We start from the raw sequence: 16,416 nt of genomic DNA, 5'->3' as shown, positions 1-16,416 counted from the left end.
GTTCATAGAACTCCATTATTTTTAGCTTTTTTTTTTAGTGAAATGGTGATGCAGGTCAAGAGCAGCTTGGACAATATCAAACCTGACTGTGAGCTTGTGGAGGGGATGCAGCAGAATGCCCAGGCTGAATCTCAGGGATTTTTCATCCTTCAGATAATTATAAATAATTGATACCTTGTTCTTCATTTCCCACCCACACAACAGACAGGTCGAGGCCAGAGAGTCCTGAGAATGTTGTTTCTGGCCTTGGTAGCATGTAAAATAACCCCCCAAAAGGCAGAATTAGATGCAAGCCTCCAAAAAAAAATGTATTTTGGTGTGAACTGAGATTTTCTATTCCCTGTGGATATTGTTCCCTCCGCAGCCCCATCCTGCTGAGCACCAAAACACAGCCTTCCCTTTGCCACTGTGGCAACTTCCCAAGGACATCAAAGGTTATTAGGACAAGCAAGGATGTTTAGGACCCTCTGTGCACAAACGGTTTTATGTAACACACATTTTGATAAAATTTGTAGAAAAGAGACCTTTTCTGAGCTGTCAGATTTGGTTGAAACCATCCAGCAGGCTCGGCTTTGGGAAGAGCTCTAGCTCCAGGACTGCACGGGCTCTATAGGAGATGGGAGAAGGTCAACTCATGTAAAGTTTAAAGGTATAAACATCCAGCTGATTCAATGGTGAAGCCATCCAGAAGAGCTGGGATTGAGCTAGGCATGGCTTTGTGCTGCAGTTGTCAAGGCGTGCAGGGTCTGCATCGGAGCAATGCCCACAGAGTGGGAGAAACAGGGAGTGGGGAGCTGTGGGTTTGATCTTTGGGACAACCAACACTTACTTGGGGTTTTTGAAGAGAATAACCTTTGCTCTGGAGGCAAGCTGGGAGAGCTGGGGGTGTTCAGCCTGGAGAAGAGAAGGCTCCAGGGGGACCTTAGAGCCCTTTCCAGGGCCTAAAGGGGCTCCAGGAGAGCTGGAGAAGGACTGGGGACAAGGTCATGGAATGACAGGACAAGGGAATGGCTTTAACCTGCCAGAGGGCAGGGTTAGATGGGATATTGGAAAGGAATTGCTCCCTGAGAGGGTGGGGAGGCCCTGGCACAGGGTGCCCAGAGCAGCTGTGGCTGCCCCTGGATCCCTGGCAGTGTCCCAGGCTGGGTTGGATGGGGCTTGGAGCAGCCTGGGACAGTGGAAGGTGTCCCTGCATGTGTCAGGAGGTTTGGAATGAGATGATCTTTAAGGTCCTTTCCAACCCAAGCCATTCTGTGATTCTATGATTTTAAACCCCACTACTCTGGATATGGAAGAGGAGCACACTCAGAGGGAGGAAGAGCCCGCTTTCCCACAGGTTCCCTGCTGCTCTGCTGTGCTCCCAACCTCTCGCTGAATATCGTGCAGACACTTCCAGGGCACATTTTTGTTCATGCAAGAACTCATTTTTTCCCTTTTCAACAGCATTCCCCCAGTAAAAAACCTGAGCATGTGAAAATTAATGTAGCAGGGGCTGGGAACACTTCAAAGACAATTTGTAGATTGTATGTGACTGACTGTTAATAAATACTTCTTCCCAGTATTTATCCACCTCTCCCCACATAATTCATTGGCCCTGGTATTCACACAGATCTCCACGTGCGAGGATGAGGTAAATCAATTTCCATTCCTAAGACCCAGAGCTGCTGACGCAGAAAATCAGCACTGCTTCACTTCTTGGCACAGGCCTTTGGGAATCACAGGTGTGAACAGGAGCCCTCTGCCATCCCTGCCTGGGGAAGGGGTGATGGAAGGGGCAGCCCTCCTGGACACCCCACAGCGAGCACCCATCCATTTCCCTTGCTGGCCACAGAGCATTTCTCTGGAGTTTGCAGTGGCCAAGTGACTTCCACTTTCTCCTGCCACCTCAGCTGACATTTCTGTCCCTGCGGCTTCAGTGCCTTGAGATGAGCAGAAAACCCCTCTGGCTTCTGTGCTGGGGAAATATATCAAAATCCCCTTCTTGAAAATAGGATCATGCCTGTGTGAGCAATGGGTGTAGTGGGAGAGATCGAAGGCTTCTGAGGAAATGTGGGCAGCTGGTCTTCAGGAAGTTTCAATTTTACCTTTTTCCTTTTTTTTTGGACTCTTTCTGTGGTTCAAGATGTTCTCTCAACCTGGTGTTCCCTGCAGTTGCTGTGACCAGTGGCACGTGGCGAATCTTTTAGATGTGTGTAGGGAGTAGGGAATGTGTCTGTATGGCACATCCATCCACGTGCTTCTCTGTGTCCTGACTCCATCTGACACATCATCCAGCTTTGGGAAAATCGAGATACCCCCAGAACCACCTGGCTGCTCCTCTGAAGCTCCTTGCCTGTGTGGTGCTGGTGAGAGAGTGCTCTCCCTGGGACACTGCCCTCAGCCCTGGGATTGGGGTCCTGCTGGGACTGGCTTGGGATGACTGCCATCACTGCTCGTGGGATGATGTGGGCACCCCATAACCCCCATGTGCTCCTTGTGCACACCAGGAGCTCAAGCTGTAGTACCTCTCAGCGTCACAAATATCAATGTTTTCCTCACTTTGCAGACTTGCCAGGCTGGCTTGGGTCTCTTCAGACCCATCTCTTCTCTGAAGTGTCAGGAGGGTCGCTGTGCTTTTGCATTAGCTTCAGGAAAAAACCCAGTTGGATGAGGAATGGCACAGAGTCCATGGTGGTTTGTGTCATCAGGATAGATTGCACCAGCCTCGTATTTCCTTGTACCTTCCCAAGAACAAATGTTCTCTCTCAGGCTCGTATTTACTGTTGAATGCCTTTTGACAGGACAAATATTTACCTGCAATAATACTACAAATCTTTATCCTTCTCGCTGAGAAAAATATTTCTCAGAATCAATGCTTGGCTGCAACTCCCGGATCCTCACGGATAATCACACAGAACATGACTCAGTGGAGAATTGGGGTCACTGGACATTTGCCACGCTGCCGAGGAGGAGAATGGTTTTCCAGGTCCTTGGTCAACTCGTGTCCTCTGTGATTTATACCAACATGCAGTGCAGAGATGGTGCTACCTGGCTGTGGAGTGGTTTGTAAAGGAGGACAGCACTTTCTTCCCCTTCCAGGAGGGGAAAGGCAGGAGGAAGCTAAAGGCATCATTTATAGACATGCTCAGCACTTGTCACTGCCTGCTGAGTCACCTGCATGAGAATTTGTAGTGGTTTTTAGAACATGGCTTGTTTGATGCCATGAAGATTTTTTGCCTTTTCTTTTATACCCCTGTTATACCTTTTTACAACTTCTGTATTCTCAGTGCTTTTTCCCTACATTCTTGGCCTTGTTTGTCAAGCTGAGAGACTCAACATTTTAGAAGCTTCGTAGCTGGGGATCAGTGTGTCCCAGAGCCCAAGGTCCTCTCCAGAACACATTCTGTAAACCAAGATAGAGCCATCCAGGGGAAGGTTCCTTGGGGAGGGGGGCTCACTCGAGCCTCTCATTGGGGAATCTTTGATAGATCTGCTAATTAGTAACACCTATAATGTGATACCAGATCTTTTGGGGCATATTGGGTGGGGTGCATCTTGATGCATATGACCTGGACGTGTGCACCTAAGGATCCTTAAAATAAATCCCAAGGTAAAATCCCTTTTCCCCTTCTAACCGTGTATGACTCTTGATTTTAAGATCAGGAAAAGGCATCGTGGTCATGGCTGTGGCTGAGTCACAGCTGGTCCCTAAGAGCTGCTTGACAATCAGACATCTGGATGTGCCTTGGCCCATCCTCCTCTTTGCTGTGCCTGCTGGGAAGGCTCCCCCAGGCTCAGGGAGCTTTTGTTATGGCACAGCTGGTGGGAGCTCGTGGGGACTTGGCTTTATTTACAGTCCAGGAGGAGGTGCAGTACAGGAGCAGAAGGTGAAGCAGCAGCAACATCAAGAGTTGTTCTGAGTGCCATGGCAGAGGCTGAGCAGGGTCACTGTGCCCATCAGGCCATAACCCACAGATGTGCTCTGTGTTTGCAGCAGAGGAGCCGCCTGCCATCGGCAGAGCAGTCCCCAAAGCTGCCTCCTGCCTGAGAGCCTTCTCCTGCAGGCCCCGGGCATTTGGGATGCCTCGTGTCCATCTCTGTCTCCCTCTCCTGAAAAGCATCAGGGAACACAGCAAGGCCGGGAGATCTTGGCATGTTGTCCCTGTTGTGGGAGCGGTGTTGGCAGGAGACCACTCTGGGGTGACTCCAAGACCTACAGCTCAGCAGTGGGGCCTGGCTGTGCAGGTCAGCCCCTACTCTTGCCAGAGGCTCAGGAAGTCTGGCTTTCCCCTCAAATGGTTCTGAATAAAGTGTCCCCAGCCCTGTGCTGTGAGCTGGGAGGGAGCAGCCAGTTACCTGTCCTGAGTCTTCTTGATCCTGGACATGGCCGGGGTGTCACCTTGCCAGGAACCAGAGCCTTTCTCTCCATTACAATCCCCCCACATCACCTCCTCTCCAGTCCTCTGCCTTCTGACCCTGAATCTGCACCTGGATGGAGATGGTGCGGGGACCCCTGCTCAAACTTGGATTTCAAGATGGAAAAATTGTTTTAAAATACAATTTTGCTACTGTTGGAGGTTGGTTGTACCTGCTGCAATGCCATTCTATGCCATTGCTGGGGAATTATGGGGCAGAATCAGGTTTATGAGGTGGGCAGGCCCTGGCACAGGGTGCCCAGAGAAGCTGTGGCTGCCCCTGGATCCCTGGCTGTGTCCAAGGCCAGGTTGGACAAGGCTTGGAGCACCCTGGGATAGTGGGAAGTGTCCCTGCACACAGCAAAAGGGTTGGAATGAGATGATCCTTCAGGTCTCTTCCCAGACTATTTTATGATTCTGTGATAACCCTGGGGCTGTGCTCAGGGCAGTTAGATCCTATACAACCCCTATAGCTGGTGCACAGGGGTATTTGGGGGGCTGAAGGAAAGGGGGGGGACTCAGAGAAGGCTCAGTCTCACTTCTCTGACAGGGCCTGGCTCCATCCTGTGCTTCCACCCCACTGCAGGCAGGGCTTCCCTGCTCCAAGCAGCACCCGGCATCGAGAGGGTTTGCAAGAGGAGACTCGTTGTTTCCGCTGATTTCAGTGTTTTAATTTGAAGAGGAATAATGTGTAATCACAACGACTGTCATCTGTTTGACAGTGGAAAATCCTCGATCTGTTTTTGTGCACAGTAAATGGGCAGCCATTCAGCAGCACGAGCTGCTCGGCGCTCGGAGTCCTGGTGGGATGAATGGCTTCAGACCAGCCCACTAATCTAATTTGTAATGTATCCTTAGAACGTATAATTGGCTGTTTAATTTAATTCAAATTAACATGAGAATAGGAAATATAATCTGCCACAGAGCCCACATGGCGGTGGAGGGGAGCACTGGGTGTTGCTGCAGAGGGGCTGAGGGGACGGCTCTGCGCACACCGTGTGAGACCGCTCCTTGTGGGGACGGAGCTGTCACTGTGGACATGTCAACACGTGCTGTGCTGGCAATAAATCACCCCTTTTCCCAGCCTTCTGAATGTCTTCGAGCCTCATCCCCCTTCCTTATCTTTCTGACCATCTATTTAAAACACACATAGAGGGAGGGCAGCCCGCTTTGGGAAGCTCGGTAGCGACAGGGTGTGAAAGCTGGCAGGCGCCGAGTCTGATTATGTTGATTGGATATTGTCTAATCTGATTTTGATTGTGTACAGCTTTGATTGTAATTTTGATACGTCTGCAAAATGCTGTAGCTATTCGGAAAGCTTTGTGATTTAAACAGGTCTTTTTTTCTTTTCTCTTTTTTTTTCCCCCCCGGGGTTGAATAGAACAGAGGCAGAAACATGCCTGGGGGTGAGCAGGGCGCTGGGGCTTTGGCACTCTGTACAAAACCACCTCAAAGCCCTTGGGTGAGCTGCTCTGCAGCAACACAGGGGACTCGTAGTTTTGAAGAGAGCTTTAGGAAACTCTGAGTGGGTTTTACATAATTTAGTTAAGTACAGCAAAGCCACTTGCTTATATACCTGATACCAAAATAAACCAGCTGGAGGAACAAGTTTGCTGTGCGATGATTTATTTAAATCCCTTTCCGTAAAGCATGGAGTGAAATCCTCTTAAATAACTGGGAAAGAATCAGTGTACCTCAAGGAGCATAGTCCAAATGGAAACCCAGCTACGAGATGTACTAAATGGGATCTCTCTGTCTGCCTTGTGTGCATCCCCTCAGCCCGCTGCCTTCCCTGTATCATAACGTTAGACAGAAGCTGACTGGAAAGAGAGCTGGGCTTGAATTTCCCCTGAACAGTAACAGTTGGTGCAGGGCTCTCATGGCCCGGGGTCTCTCTTGTCATGCTCCTGTTTCCCTGGTGCCAGTGGGAATCTCAGGCAAACATGAAGCTTTGGGTCAGACATGCAGAACCTGCTCTTGAATCAGAGAATCATCAAATGGTTTGGGTTGGAAGGGACCTTAAAGATCATCACATTCCCACAGGGACAGCTTCCACTAGCCCAGGTGGCTCCAAGCCCTCTCCAGCCTGGCCTTGGACACTGCCAGGGATCCAGGGGCAGCCACAGCTTCTCTGGGCACCCTGTGCCAGGGCCTCCCCACCCTCACAGGGAACAATTCCTTCCCAATATTCCATCTCACCCTGCCCTCTGGCAGTGGGAAGCCATTTCCCCTCTTCCTGTCTCTCCAGGCCCTTGTTCAGCATCCCTCTCCAGCTCTCCTGGAGCCCCTTTAGGCCCTGGAAGGGGCTCTAAGGTCCCCCTGGAGCCTTCTCTGCTCCAGATGAACACCCCCAGCTCTCCCAGCCTGCCCCCAGAGCAGAGAGGCTCCTGCCCTTGGAGCATCTTTGTGGCCTCCTCTGGACTCTCTCCAGCAGTTCCATGTCCTTGTCCCGTTGTGGCCCCCAGAGCTGGAGGCAGCCCTGCAGGTGGGGTGTGCTGAGAGGGGAGGAGAGAGGCAGCGTCCCCTCACTGCCCTGCTGCCCACGCTGTGGGCTGAGCCTGGCACACAGGGGGTTTCTGGGCTGCCAGGGCACAGGGCTGGGTCATGTCCAGCTTTTCCTCCACCAGAATCCCCAAGTCCTTCTCTGCCAGGGCTGTTCTCAATGTTACCTCTCCTGGTCTGTGCTCCTGCCTGGATCACCCTGACACAGGAACAGCTCCTTGAGCTTGGACTTGTTGAACCTCGTTAAGTTCCTGTAGCCCCACTTCTCCAGCTTGTCCAGGTCCCCCTGGATGACATCCTGTCCTTCTGCTGTGTCAACTGCTCTTTTTGTTTCTTTCTGCAGTGGGGTGATGGAAGGTGGGAGGGGGAGGGTTCAGCTTAGCAGAGGATGAGCCTCTTCCAGCCCCAGTTGTGGAGTGAGGCAGGAGTGACCCCCTCAGAGCCATGGTTCTCCCTGGCAGTGCCCTTTCACCACTCCACAGATCCCTCCTTGCTCCCTGCTGCCTCTCCCACTGACTTCTGTACTCCAGTTAAATACAGGCTTTATTTTATTTTGTTAAGGACTTTCTCCCCGCAGCCCGCCGTGCTGAAGAGCACGAATCCAGGGGTGAGCTCTGGGACAATGGATTATTAAAGCCTACAGTGCTTAACTGGTTTTTTAACAGCTGGGGTTTTGCTCTTAAATCAAGTATTAAGTCCAAATCCAACCATGAAACTAGGTGATCTGGGAAATTCAGCTTTAGCATGTGTATAATACTATAGCTAATCAGAATTTCATATGCTATAATAATATGTGAAACAGTAGATGTTTAGAATAAGCGTCCTCTGCCACAGACTCATTATATTCTGCATTGATAATTAATAATTTTGGATAGATTATGAAGAAAAAACGCTGTTGTCTGAAGTGAAAATGATTGCCCAGGTGCAATAACATTTTTTATATAAATGGGAATGCTTAGAAGTAAACAAGCCATGAGGAAACATGGGGAGCAGACAAGAGTTCCAACATCTCTGCATGTTCATGTCACCTCGAGGGAGCGTTATTAGGGAGGGGAGGGAACGCTTTTCCAGATGAAATTTGGGAGAGGATATAAGGAAGGACAAATCTCCATGTGTGGTGAAGTCATGCAGGCTTTCTTTAAAGGATTTTCTTAAAGCGATGGCCGTGTTTCCAAATCTCCCTCCCTGGTTGTAGCTTCTGTGCTGGAGTTTTTGAGGACTCAGCGGGAGTTAGGACAAGAGAAAATGGCTTTAACCTGGCAGAAGACAGGGTTAGATTTGGTATTAGGGGAAAATGCTTTACTCTGAGGGTGGGAAGGCCCTGGCACAGGTTGCCCAGAGAAGCTGTGGCTGCCCCAACCCTGGGGCCAGGTTGGATGGGGCTTGGAGAAACCCGGGATAGTGGAAGGTGTTCCTGCCCATGGCAGGGGGCTGGGACTGGCTGGGCTTTAGCATCCCTTGCAACCCAAGCTGTTCCATAATTCTGGGAATTTTGATCCCAAGTAATTGTTATTTTTACAGCTCTAATTCTCACAAAAACTCTTCAAAATACCAGCTGTAGGTGGAAAGCTGAGCTGGGTGCCCAGAGAGAGACTTTGACCCAGGAAGGCTGGGCCGTGCCCTTCCATGGCTGTGATCCAGGTGTGGAAGTTTCTGCTGAGGTTTTGGGGGCTTTAAGACGAGTAGGGATGCAGTGTGGGAGAGGGGAGCAAGGGGATGCCTCGAGTGGATCCACGGTGTGTTCCTGATGGATGGTGCAGTGCTGCCACACTCACACCCTGTCTCCTACCTCATTACAACCTGGCATGCAGAACTGGACATGCCTTTTTTATTACAACAAACCCATTTCCACTGGAATCCGTATTTCTTAGAGAAATAATCCTTTTCCTTTGCTGAAGCAGCAAGGCAGTGACACTTTGCAAAATGTCTCTTTCACGTTTCAGACCTACAACAGTCAGAATGAGAGCAACGAGGACTACGAGATCCCTCCCATAACGCCTCCCAATCTCCCCGACCCATCCCTCCTGCACTTGGTGGACCACGAAGCTGGATACCACTCCCTGTGCCACAGCCTCCCTCCGAACAGCCTGATCCCAGCGTATCCCTACCAGAACATGGACCTGCCGGCCATCATGGTCTCCAACATGTTGAGTCAGGATGGGCACCTCCTCTCCAGCCAGCTGCCCACGGTCAGTGCCTTTCCCCTCTCTGTCCCTTTCCCCGAAGCCGCTCTGTGTTCCCAGCGAGGAGGCAGCTGAGCAGAGAAGGGTGTTGGGGATGAGCTGTTTGCCGTGAGGGTGGGGATGAGCCGGTGCTGCCCACCGAGGCCGGGGTGTGTTGGCAGAGGGTGCGGGCACTGTGCTCATGGTGGCAGTTTGGGCTTAGTTTGGGGTCCTCCTGAGCCTCATTAACCACTCGGGATCTTTTCCCCGCGAGGGTCTTTTCCTCCCTTTGTGGAACATGCTCCCTGAACCGAGCAAAGTGCACGGGCCCCATCCCCCAGGGCAAGGTGACCCAAGCCAAGGGTCCCCCCAAGCCAAAGCCCCAACACCCTGTGTCCTTTCCCTTCCTCTCTGGCACCCCTGTCCCACTGCCAGGGTGGCGCCGGTGGCACCAGCAGGAGGAGCACGGGTGCTCCCTGAAGGGAGAGCTGTCCTATTGATTTCAGGGGGAACAGGATCCCTCCTCGCACTCACAAACTCAAATTGCCTCCCGGCTCACGCCGTGGGAAGGGGATACCTTGCAAAGGTTCAAATGACTCATCTGCAGGGATAAACAAGGCTGGGATAATGAAGTAAAGTGAAGCTCTGGGAAGAAACTCCGGGGCTAATTAGACCTTCCGATGCTTCTGCATCAGCAGCACTGAGGAAAGGCTGTGAGTTGATTTTGACAGTGATATTGAATTAACACTGCTGCTGTTTGATACCATTTTCCTCTTTAGCAGCGTTAGCCCCGTGGTTGGTTTTCGACATTGTTTTTCTCTAAGATCATTGATTTTGAATGACATTGATATCAAACAGAGTTAATTTTACTTAAAGAGCATGGCTGGGAGCCTGGCCCTGCCTGGTTTGGTGTTGATTGCTTGAATAGATAAGGGTCTGAAAGGCAGTGGTATTTAAATATTTAAATGGGATATTATCTCTTAGTCTAGGAAAATCCCAAGGCTTTCTGAAGTCCTGATGAGTCTCTGAGTTTCATTGTTAGTGTGTTTAAGAGAAATATCATGTTCTGCCCATCAATATTGAACAGAGGCATATTTCTATGGAATTAAATATTACTTAGGGCTCTGTGTTACCTTTTAGGTTCTTAGGTGATTAAAACATTCATTTCTGAGACAGAAAGAGTCAATTTCAGATGAAATATTTTTCCCTGGTTTAATTTAAAGCACAGCCCCTTTGCCTGACCCCTATTTTCATAACATGATAATTTTATCCTGTGTTGATTGTCTCATTTTTGAGAGGTGATATTGCACTTATAAATCACTTTCTAAAATACCTAAAGAAAAAAAAGAAGAGGGGGATTTATTAAGCAGCTTCTCTGCGTCTGAAATAATTTATTTTGGAGTAGTCCTTGGGAAATGTTCTCTTTCTTACTTTATGGTACTGTTTTACAAATGCAGCGTGGTGACGATAAATCAGGGCTGAACCAGAGAGGATAAGAAGGGGCCTTAGTGGGCTGTAAACGTAGAATAGAGAGATTAAGATTTGTTTGCCCCTTACCACAAAAATAAAAAAAGTCCAGTGAACCCTGAATTTCCCAGCTGAGAGTGAACTGAAAGTGTCCAGTTTTGGAAACCCTCGGAGCTGTGATACATCTGCAGAGGTCCCAGCAGGAAAGGGAGCTGTGCTGCAGTTTTAGGTCAGAATTAAATCCTGCCTTTTTTCCACTGAAAAGGAACACCTTCTGTCCCTTTTTGTGGGAAATTGAGTCTCCCTTTCCTCCAGCAGCAGCCCACGATGGCAGCGTTGGCCCAGAGCACAGCTACAGCTCCTGTTAGTGCTGAGGGGAGCAGCAGATGCACGGGAGGGCACCGAAAAGTCCTGGAGAGAAAGCACATTTTAAACTCATATGGTTAATACCCAATAGCACCTTCCAGTGCCTAAAGGGGCTCCAGGAGAACAGGAAATGGATTTGGGACAAGGGTCTGGAGGGAAAGGACACAGGGAATGGCTTCCCACTGCCAGAGGGCAGGGTGAGATGGGATATTGGGATGGAATTGTTCCCTGTGATGGTGGGGAGGCCCTGGCACAGGGTGCCCAGAGAAGCTGTGGCTGCCCCTGGATCCCTGGCAGTGCCCAAGGCCAGGCTGGACAGGGCTTGGAGCAGCCTGGGATAGTGGAAGCTGTCCCTGCCTGTGTCAGGAGGTTTGGAATGAGAGGATCTTCAAGGTCCCTTCCAACCCAAACCATTCTGGGGCGTGTTTGCAAACACTTGCAGAAAGAGAGGGACTATTTCACCCGGGCAGTGATGGGAGGCCAGTCTGGGAGTGAGCCTTGCCTGCACAGAGCACGGAGCAGGTGGCTCAGCGTGCAGAGGTTTTGGGTTTGTTCCAGGACCAGCGTTGCTCATGCAAATGCTGGAGCTGGAGCTTCTCTCCTCCCTTGCTGCTCTTTGCTGCAGCTCACACAGGTTTTTGCACACACAGCCATTTCCTGCCTTGGTTGCCACGTCTGTTGGTTTGAATACAATGACAAACAACAAGCAATTCATGGTAAAATGTTTAGACATTGGTCAGACTTCTGCTCTAAAAATGTAACTTGAGCCTTAGGGGTTTTTTAAGCCACAAAAGAGAAAAAAAAGAACAAATCTCTAATTGCTGATAAGACATGAGCCAGGACATACCAGGAGCCATAGGATTGGTATTTTTTCTTGAGAGCTCAGAAGTGAATAAAGAAAATCCAGGTGCAGGTTGCTGTCCCCTGTGTGTGTCTCTTGTCCTGGGATGCCCTGACATTACCCTCAGACTGCATTAAACCTCCCAGTGCCTCTCAAGAGCTCGCCTGCTGCTCCCATTGTGCAGGTGAGCGACTCAGAGGGAGTTTAGCCAGCACAGAAATTCCTGTGGCAGGGGAGTGAAGGTAGATTTGCTGTGTGCCAGCCCCTGTTCCTGGCTCCAGCTCACGCATGGGCTGTCAGATGGAGACCCTCATTTGAGCAAAGCAGCTGTGCCCTGATGGGGAAACCCCAAATCCAGCATCACTTCTGCTTCCTTATCCCTTCAGCAGCATCACCCAGAGCAGCCTCCACACCACCACCCTGCACACCCCCATCTGCCCATGGACCAGCTCCACATTTCCGTGTCATGGCTCTTCACTGCTGCTTCTGTCACTTTATTTCCCTTGTTTTTTCCCCCAGCCATGAGTTTTTAGAAGTTAAGGGAGTTTTCAGTCCCTGATTGGGGTGCAGGGAGCTGCAGAGCAGGGAAGCAGGGATGGATGGACAAGAGGAGGCAAAACGATGGCACAGGATGTGATCTGTGAAGAACTGCTGGAAGGGGGTGGGGGAGGGCTGGGGAGGAGGAAGGGCTGGCACATTTGGGGAAGGTATTTTTATTTTTTGTGCTGATGACAAGAAACAAACAGACAATTCTTACTGCAGGGGGTTAGTTTTTTCCTCTACTGATCTCTCTTTTTCTATGGGAAAAAAGGAAGGGAAGAGAAGGGAAAGAGGAGGAATGGCAGGAGGGAAAGAAAATGGGAGAGATGTGACTGTCACTGAGAAATGGGAGTAATTAGGGAAAGTGATCAAAGAGGAAAAAACCATGTTCTCCTTGGGAAGAGAATAACTTTGCTCATGGTGAACATCCCAGCAGTGTTACAGTGTGGACAAGCAGCAGCTGAGCCTTCCAGGGATCCACAGGGAGTCCTGCTGGGCTGGGATCACACTGGGGCCAGGATCTGGGGATGTGGGGAAAGCAGGGGAGGGGGCAGAGATGTGCTGTGGATCAGTAGTGAGGTGAGTTCCCGCTGGGTTAAGGAGCTGCTGGGAATAAATGAGATTTCTGAGTGGATTTGGCAGAACATTTTTGACAGAAACAAAGGGCGCTCAAGGTCAGAGCCCAGGAATCTCCAACGCAGCACAAACGTATTTCCATGAGTATTGGACAGCAGCCAGGAGGGCTGGGGGTGCCTCTGCTTACCAGGTGGGACAGTGCTGGGCTGGGGGGAGCCAGGAGCCCCTGACTGGTGGGACAGCACTGCCCAGAGCCCCCAGCACTGCTCCAGGACCCCACAGCTGTGCTGCCCCAGGCCTGGTCACAGGATGCAGCTACACTGTCCAAAAAGCAGCCACCCTGCTCCCTCCTGCTCTGCTGTGGCTGGGGCAATGTGGGCACAGCCATGTATTTCTGCATATGGGAGGCATCATTTTGGGCATGTGGCTGCTCTTGTGAGCCAACATGAGCTTTGGAGAGCTGGTTGGAGAGACTGACACATCTCCTTGTGTCTGCGTCTTCCCATTGCTTCTCATGATGAGAGGTCTTTGTGACTCCTTTGGAGGCTCTAACATTTCCTTCAGCCCTCTGGGATGGCTTTTTTCTGCTCACAGCAAGCTGGTGCAAGGAGGAAAGATTTTGTTTCAGCTTGTTGAGTGGCATGAAACTATTTGAAAAATATTTTAAATCCTCCGAGGCAAAAAGAATATCCATGGGGTAAAGTGTCACGCTTCCAGTGAGCTGTGGAACCCCTTTGGGTAGAGGTGAGAGAGTAAAATGGTAAATGGGGGTGAATTGTAGAAGCAAGGTGAGTGCCACCCTGAAATTCCAGAAGTTTTCAGTTGACTTTGAAGAGCTGCTTCCCAACACAACGGGGCTTTGGTGTGGAACAGAGAGGAGAGCCCTAAAACAAACCAGCAGTAACCCAGCTGCCTGTGTCCCACATGAGAAATGGAAAAGTCGCCCTTTCCCAGAGCTGGGATGTGCATTCCCGGGATGCTGTAGGGCTCCAAGGACAAGCTTCCCCCCTGGTGCTCCTCAGGCCTTGAGGGAGGCTGTCCTGCAGGCAAGGTTGCACAACCAGAACCCAGATTTCTCCAAACCCCATCCAACCTGGCCTGGGACGCTTCCAGGGATTGCTGCTCTGGGCAACCTGTGGCAGTTTTTACCATCCTCATTGTATAAAATTTGTTATGTCAATTAAATATTGCCACAAAAGCCAAGAAAGCTGTGCCAGTCTTTCCTGCAGGCCGCTGGAAATCCATGATCCTGGTGGGCAGAACAGTTTACATGCTGTGGGCAAATACTTCCGATGCATCAATACTTCAATAATTTTGAATCACTGCCTGTTAAAATAAGTTATTTAAAATAATCCATATCCCAGTGCAGTGTACAGGCAGCATTGCCCTTCAAAGCAAGTTCACACTCTTCAGGAGAGCCTTTATAAAGAAATAAACCAACAAGAGCATTGGTCAGGTCACCAGCAGCAAAAACTTCCCTGAGTTCCCCTTGCTTCAGTCCTGGGTAAGTTTTCACTGGCAATTTTGTGCTGTGAGCTTTAAGGTTTTGAATAATTCTGCTTTCTGCTTATTAGTGGTTCAGTATTTAAAAACTAAACTCCCAAACATGAGGTGGAAAATAGTAATAACACAACCCTACATGAAGGGTTCTTCGTATTAAGCAGAGCCCTGTTTGCAATTCCCTGCTAGTGTTTTTCTCAGAGGCAATAAATGAAAGAAATATGTCTTTTTAAATTTTATAAAACTCAGAAAAATGGTTTTAAACAGCTTTTCTTCACCTCCTATAATTATTTATTTTCAAACAGTCCTTCAGGGTAATGTTCCGTTTTCTTATTTCACACTCCTTTTTCTCATAAATGAACCATCACTTCAATAAATCATTATGAAAACAGAGACTAACACAAACCCTGAAAGGTTGAAAGATTTATGTAACACATTTATGTTTTCCATTTTCTCATTCTGGTACTCCACTGCTAAAGCTAAGCTAATAAAAGCTGCTATTAATATTTCTTGTTGCCTGGCAACCACAGAGAGGGAGTAATAGCTTTAGCTAGAAAAATAGATGACCGATAAGGAAAAATTCAATTCTTTTATTATCTCAAGGGAAAATGGGCTTTTACTGGAACATTATGATGTACGAGTGTGAAGTTGAATACAAAGGATATTTTTTCAGTTGTTTTTCTATTTTTAATGAACATTATTTTACCTTCACAAACTCGTTTAAGGCATTTGCCCCACCTACTTGCGAGCTTAATTTAGCAACACCCACACACGCTTCTGGCTTTAAGTATCTGTTGGCATTTTCACTTGAAAGCCCCTTCCCTCCGCGCCTCCCCCCGAGCTGGAGGGTTCTGTGATAAAATTTTGCTCCAGGTCGGAACCTGGGAGACAAGATTCCCAATCAAAGAGTAAATTGTTCTTGTGTGTGCTCAAAACTTGATTTCTCAGAGGAAGGGGCTCGTGTGGAGAGGTGTTTTCTGAAGTTTTAGGTGTCGTGGCTGGGCTGTCTGGGCTCAGGGAGAGCAGGAGTGAGTGCTGGTGCTGGAGGTACGAGTGCAGAGCTGCTGCCTGTGGGCAGAAGTGTGGATGGATCCCTCTGGGAATACCGAGGCTGGGGATGAACAGATCGAAAACAGCCCTGGGAGAAGGACCTGGGGGTGCTGGTGGATGAGAGCTGGACACGCCCTGGCCATGTGTGCCCAGAAACCCAACCATGCCCTGGGCTCATCCCCCAGGTGAAGGGGGAATTCTGCCCCTCTGCCCTGCTCAGGTGAGACCCCACCTGCAGAGCTGCCCCAGCCCTGGGGCCCAGCACAGGAAGGACGTGGAGCTGCTGGAGAGAGTCCAGAGGAGGCCACAGAGATGCTCCAAAGACTGCAGCACCTCTGCTCTGGAGCCAGGCTGGGAGAGCTGTGGGTGCTCACCTGGAGGAGAAAAGGCTCCAGGGAGAGCTCAGAGCCCCTTCCAGGACCTAAAGGGGCCTATAAGAAAGATGGGGACAGACTTTTTATCAGGGTTTGTAGCAATAGGACAAGTGGGAACGGTTTCAAACTAACAGAGAGTTGGTTTAAATTAGATACAAGGAAGAAGTATTTTACAATGAGGGTGGTAGAACTCCAGCACAGGGTGCCCAGAGAAGCTGTGGCTGCCCCTGGATCCATGGCAGTGTCCAAGGTCAGGTTGGACAGGGCTTGGAGCACCCTGGGCTAGTGGAAGGTGTCCCTGCCCATGGCAGGGGGTTGGACTAGATGGCCTTTAAAGGTCCATTCCAACCCAAACAATTCTACAGTTCTATGAATACAGGTCCTCTTCTGTGGGAAAAGTCCTCCCAGAGTTTCCCAGTCATCCTGAACACCAGCAGAAGCTCTCTGTGGAGCAGCAGCCCCTCTTTTCACATGGCTGAGGCAGCTTCTGAGCGCTCCCTTGCCAAGCACTGCTGTGAGAGAATTGGGGTGATGTGGGTCAGAGAACAGCAGAGCTCATGAGCACTGGGCTGTGCATGAGAGGAGTGAACCTGAGGAACCAGTATGGTTCACCCATGGGTATCCCATTTCTGAGATATGGGTAA

The 16,416-nt window shown here is 49.8% G+C and overlaps 1 protein-coding gene across 2 annotated transcripts in view; it reads left to right on the top strand.

Moving 5' to 3' along the window:
- The window catches only part of TOX2 (TOX high mobility group box family member 2), a 149,339-nt gene that overhangs the window by 78,378 nt on the left and 54,545 nt on the right, over positions 1-16,416 (top strand). For both annotated transcript variants that reach the window (XM_069034020.1, XM_069034021.1), the window contains exon 3: positions 8,840-9,085. In XM_069034020.1, coding sequence (XP_068890121.1) covers positions 8,840-9,085 — 246 coding nt within the window. The remainder of the gene's footprint in view (positions 1-8,839; positions 9,086-16,416) is intronic.

The sequence above is a fragment of the Aphelocoma coerulescens genome, chromosome 20 (genome assembly GCF_041296385.1).
Source record: "Aphelocoma coerulescens isolate FSJ_1873_10779 chromosome 20, UR_Acoe_1.0, whole genome shotgun sequence".
NCBI lineage: Eukaryota > Metazoa > Chordata > Aves > Passeriformes > Corvidae > Aphelocoma > Aphelocoma coerulescens.
Note: the sequence above shows the minus strand (reverse complement) of the source record. Positions and strands in the feature narration are given on the sequence as shown.